The following is a 4,254-nucleotide window of genomic DNA, read 5'->3' as shown; positions in this document are numbered from 1 at the left end:
GCGCACTAGCGCCCGCCCCCCTACCGGGGCCTGACGCCACTGGGATGGCCCCGCCCCTAGGGTGACGGCACAATCACCGGCGTCTTCCGGTCCGCTGCGTTGTGACGTCTCACTGTCCGTGGCCACGCCCTCCGTTTTCTTCCCCGGTTCTTCGCTTCGATGAAGCAGAGACTAGAGCTCAGGACGGCCCTCGACGGAGCAGGTGTAGTGGGACCAGGTGGGTTGGATGGCAGGTGAGGGGCGGAGCCACGCCTCAGGGGCGGGGCCAGGTGAGGGATGGGGCCGGCGATTGGAGACCGACAGCCCGGTACCCCCAACGCTCAGCCTCCTGGAATAGGCCCCCCCCAACCGGACTCCCTAGAACACACCCTCGTTTCAGCCTGTCCCACGGGCCGGCCTGGACGGCTCCAACGCCTCCTTCAGAGCGGGGAGTTCGACCAGCTGCGGGACTTCACCATCTTTGAGAGCAATTTCGTGCAGGTGTGAAGCCCCAGGACCTCCTGAGCTCCCCCCCTCCTGACTTGGGGAACCCCGGCTCTCCCCGCTTCTGACAACTCCCCCATAACGTCCACCTCCTGGAATTCCTGACCCACCCCTTTCCCCAAACCTGCAGACCTTCACCTTCTCTATGAAACCTGGCCTCTGACTCCCTTGCTTCGGTTTCCCTGACTTAACACCTGTATGACCTTTGACCTCAGGACATCTGACTTCCGTCTTGGTGTTTCATTCACTGGGTTCATGAACCTTGCTCCTTCTTGACCTCTGATCCCTCCCCATTTCTGCACGCACACGCACACACACACACACACACACACCCCACCATCTATCCAGCTTCTAACCCTTGTCCCTCGCCCCAGGTGACCCGGTTAGGAGAAGTTGCCAACAAGGTAACCATGGGGGTGGCAGCCTCCAGTCCAGCCCTGCAACTCCCAGACCTGCTGCTGCTGGCGGGCCCCGCCAAGGAGACCGGACGCCTGCAACTCTTTGGGTGACTGCCCCACCCCCAGCCCAGCCCGGACCTCCTTCCCCAGCTCAGGGCACCCTGGGCTCCCTGCAGCTCCTCCTCGCGCCCAGATGACCCGAGGGCTACCAGCCCTCTCTGGGCTGCCGCCCCCAGAAGAACCAGGACAGGGCCGTCCACAGGGGCCAGAAATCAGGGATAGTTAGCCACCAGGGGGAGCAGTCCTCAGCCACAGCCTGGCAGGGGTCAAGAGAATGACCTGCCGCTAGCGCCCACTGCATGCCAAGCACCCCCTGGGCCACTCATCTCGTCTCATCTCTGACGTCATACTGGTATACGGTGGGGCCCTTTAGCCACATCCTCCAGAGAGAGAAACGGGGCCCAGAGAGGGGAGCCGCCGGCCCAGGGTCTCACAGTGGGTCAGGGGTGGGATCGGAACCTCAGGCTCCTCACGGTGGCCGACCTGTGTCCCACTGCGCTCTGCCCCTTCAGGTCTCTGGTTTTTCATGGGAAACGTAATGCAGGTTCAACTCCAAAGTATAAAAACACACAACACAAGATACACGTTTCCCCCATCCTAGGCTCCTGCGTCCAACTCCAGCCGCAAATACCCAAACATGCGCATGGGTATAGTGTATTTAGAGAAGCGTTCTGCCGGTGGCTTTGACTTAAAAAAAATGTTTTATTTATTTTAGAGAGAGAGGAAGGGAGAGGGAGAGATAGAAACATCAATGGTGAGAGAAACATCGACCAACTCCCTCCTGGGGATCAAGCCCAAGACCTGGGCATGTTCCCTGACCAGGAATTAAACCCTGACCTCCCAGTTCATGGGTCGATGCTCAACCACTGAGCCACGCGGGCCGGGCGGCTCTAACTTTTTTGTAATTCACTTGGCGGCAGAATCTGATCCTGACCTGAACTAAAGGTGTCTCACAGCCTTTATTTATCCCTGTCTCTGAGTTTAAAACGTTCCACAAAGCGGTATCCAGGCGTCTTATGGTGGCCTGGCCTTTTCTACAACATTCCTTTTCTTTTCGGTGCTAATTGTATTCCACCAATTGATCTCCCTGCTCACTGAGCCGTGACCTGCAGTGGGAAGGATGCTCAGGGTGGCACTGCGGGAAGGCTTTGACCCCCATAATCTCCTTTAGCACCCTCCCCTCACCCCCCTGCCCCCTAATAAACATACCATCCACATAAAAGCATTGAGCTTGCTCTGCAAACTCAGCCTCAAGACTCACCCTGGCCCCTCCCTGCTGACCAGCTTACAGCCGGAGTTACTCTGGACCAATTCTTTTTTTTTTTTTTTAATTTATTGATTTTTTACAGACAGGAAGGGAGAGGGATAGAGAGTTAGAAACATCAATCAGCTGCCTCCTGCACACCCCCCACTGGGGATGTGCCCCGCAACCAAGGTACATGCCCTTGACTGGAATCGAACCCGGGACCCTTGAGTCCACAGGCCGACGCTCTATCCACTGAGCCAAACCGGTCAGGGCTCTCTGCACCACTTCTGATGGACATCTAGTGTGTGTTGGCCTTTTAACAGTTGCAGGCACATGCTAGAGGCCACTGTTCCCTCCGCTCACTCCCTCAGCAGGATGTCAATACCCATTGCATATCCACGTGAGTGCAGCTACCAGGTCCCCTTGTGGACATACACGACTGAACAGACCCTGGCCCCTCGGGCACCACTCTTTATGTTTTGGGGGGGGGGCATTCTTGCTGTTCTAGGGAACATCCTTGTAATAGGGAACATCCTTGAGCAAAAGGCCTCCCTCGGATGACCTGGGTTCAAATCCTGGCTTCCCCTCTTTTCACTAGTTTTGGCCCAAGTTCCCTACCTGTCTGTGCCTCGGTTTCCTCATCTGGAACATGGGGATGAGGGGAGAGCCCCCATCCAGGGCTGCTGGGGGGTAAACTGAGTAAAAGTGCTTAGGACATCGGTGCCTGGCACAGAGTAAGCTCTGTCAATGCCAGCGGCTGTTCTTCCACCTTGAGAATATAATCATAGATCGTCCCCCTCTGAGGTGGTGTCTGGTGTCTTGGGGTTACAGCCAGCGTGGCAGACAGGGGACATCCATGTGCCCGGGTATGAGGGTGTAAGACCAAGTCCTAGAGGTAGGCTTGCTAGGCCAGAGGGGGCCTCTGTGGCTCCCTAATGGTTGTGATTAAGAATACAGATCCCGCCGTGTGATCTAGGCCAGCTTACCCACCCTCTCTGGGTTGTTTTCTCCTCTGCCTGGGACCTTGAATCAGGCTGGAGGCAGAGCAATTCATTTCTTCAAATACTCAACAAGTCTCCATGCTACTTCGTGTCACTCGGGGTGCTAGGGAAGCAGCAGTGACAAAATCAGCCCCAAATCTCTGCCCTCCAGCTCACCTTCTACTGGGCAGGCAGACAGAATAGATGGCAGTTTGTCCGACGGGATAAAAGGTCTGCGGAGCCGTATGGGGGCCCAGACAGGGGACCATGGGGAGGTCTGCAAGTCTGGACATGGCTGCAAATAGGCCCAGGATTGCAAACAGACTTCCCTGAGAGAGAGGAGGGGGCCAAGCCACGGGGGTGGCTGGAGGAAGACTTCAGGCAGAGGGAACCGCCTGTGCAAAGGTCCTGAGGCAGGACCGAGCCCGGCCGGTTAAGGGAACAGCGCGGAGGCCAGTGTGGCTGGAGCGGAGTGAGCCAGGGAGGTAGGCGGGAGGTGAGGGCAGAGAGGGGACAAAAGGGGCAGGCCGTGCAGGGCGTCCTGGCCAAGCTGAGGACTTGGCTTTTACTCTGAGCCACGGGAGGGACCTGGGCCAACTCAGGTGTCGAGCGGCCGCGTGGGGGACAGACTGGGGCTGGCTGGCCCCGGAGGAGGCGCTGGGGGTTGGAAGTGGCGGGATCGTGGATCATTTTTAAGGGCAGGGCCATCAGGATTCGGGGGGCAGGACTGGATGAGGGTGTGAGAGGGAAAGTCAGGAGCAACTCCGGGTTCCTGACGGAGCAAGTGGATGCAGTTAAAACCGGGAGGACGGAGAGGAGCGGGTTTGGGGTGGGGATGAGGTCAGAAATGTGGTGGCTGGGCATTTTCTGTGTCAGCTGCCGAGCCCACATCCAAATGGAACTGGATTTCAAGTAGGCGGGTGTCTATTCAACTCAGGGGTTTAGGAGAGAGGACTAGCCAGCGGGAGGCACACGTGTGCCTTGTGGGTGCCAGTAGGAGGGGATGAAGAAGATTCAAGCGGCAGAGAGAGTGGAAAGACTCCGGGGAGAGAAGGGGTCGGGTCAGGTGGGCAACCCCGACTCCGAG

The 4,254-nt window shown here is 57.8% G+C and overlaps 1 protein-coding gene across 4 annotated transcripts in view; it reads left to right on the top strand.

The window, feature by feature from the left end:
* The first annotated feature begins 6 nt into the window (after positions 1 to 6).
* FAM71E1 (family with sequence similarity 71, member E1) overlaps positions 7 to 4,254 on the top strand; it is a 5,783-nt gene continuing 1,535 nt past the window's right edge. For 2 of the 4 annotated variants that reach the window (XM_005879559.2, XM_005879558.2), the window contains exons 1-2: positions 7 to 480; positions 858 to 988. In XM_005879559.2, coding sequence (XP_005879621.1) covers positions 277 to 480; positions 858 to 988 — 335 coding nt within the window. In that variant the 5' untranslated portion in view covers positions 7 to 276. The remainder of the gene's footprint in view (positions 481 to 857; positions 989 to 4,254) is intronic. The other 2 variants (XM_005879560.2, XM_014550498.1) reach the window with 2 other exon arrangements.

This window comes from Myotis brandtii, unplaced genomic scaffold (assembly GCF_000412655.1).
Source record: "Myotis brandtii unplaced genomic scaffold, ASM41265v1 scaffold601, whole genome shotgun sequence".
NCBI lineage: Eukaryota > Metazoa > Chordata > Mammalia > Chiroptera > Vespertilionidae > Myotis > Myotis brandtii.
This window is presented reverse-complemented; position numbering and strand designations above follow the sequence as displayed.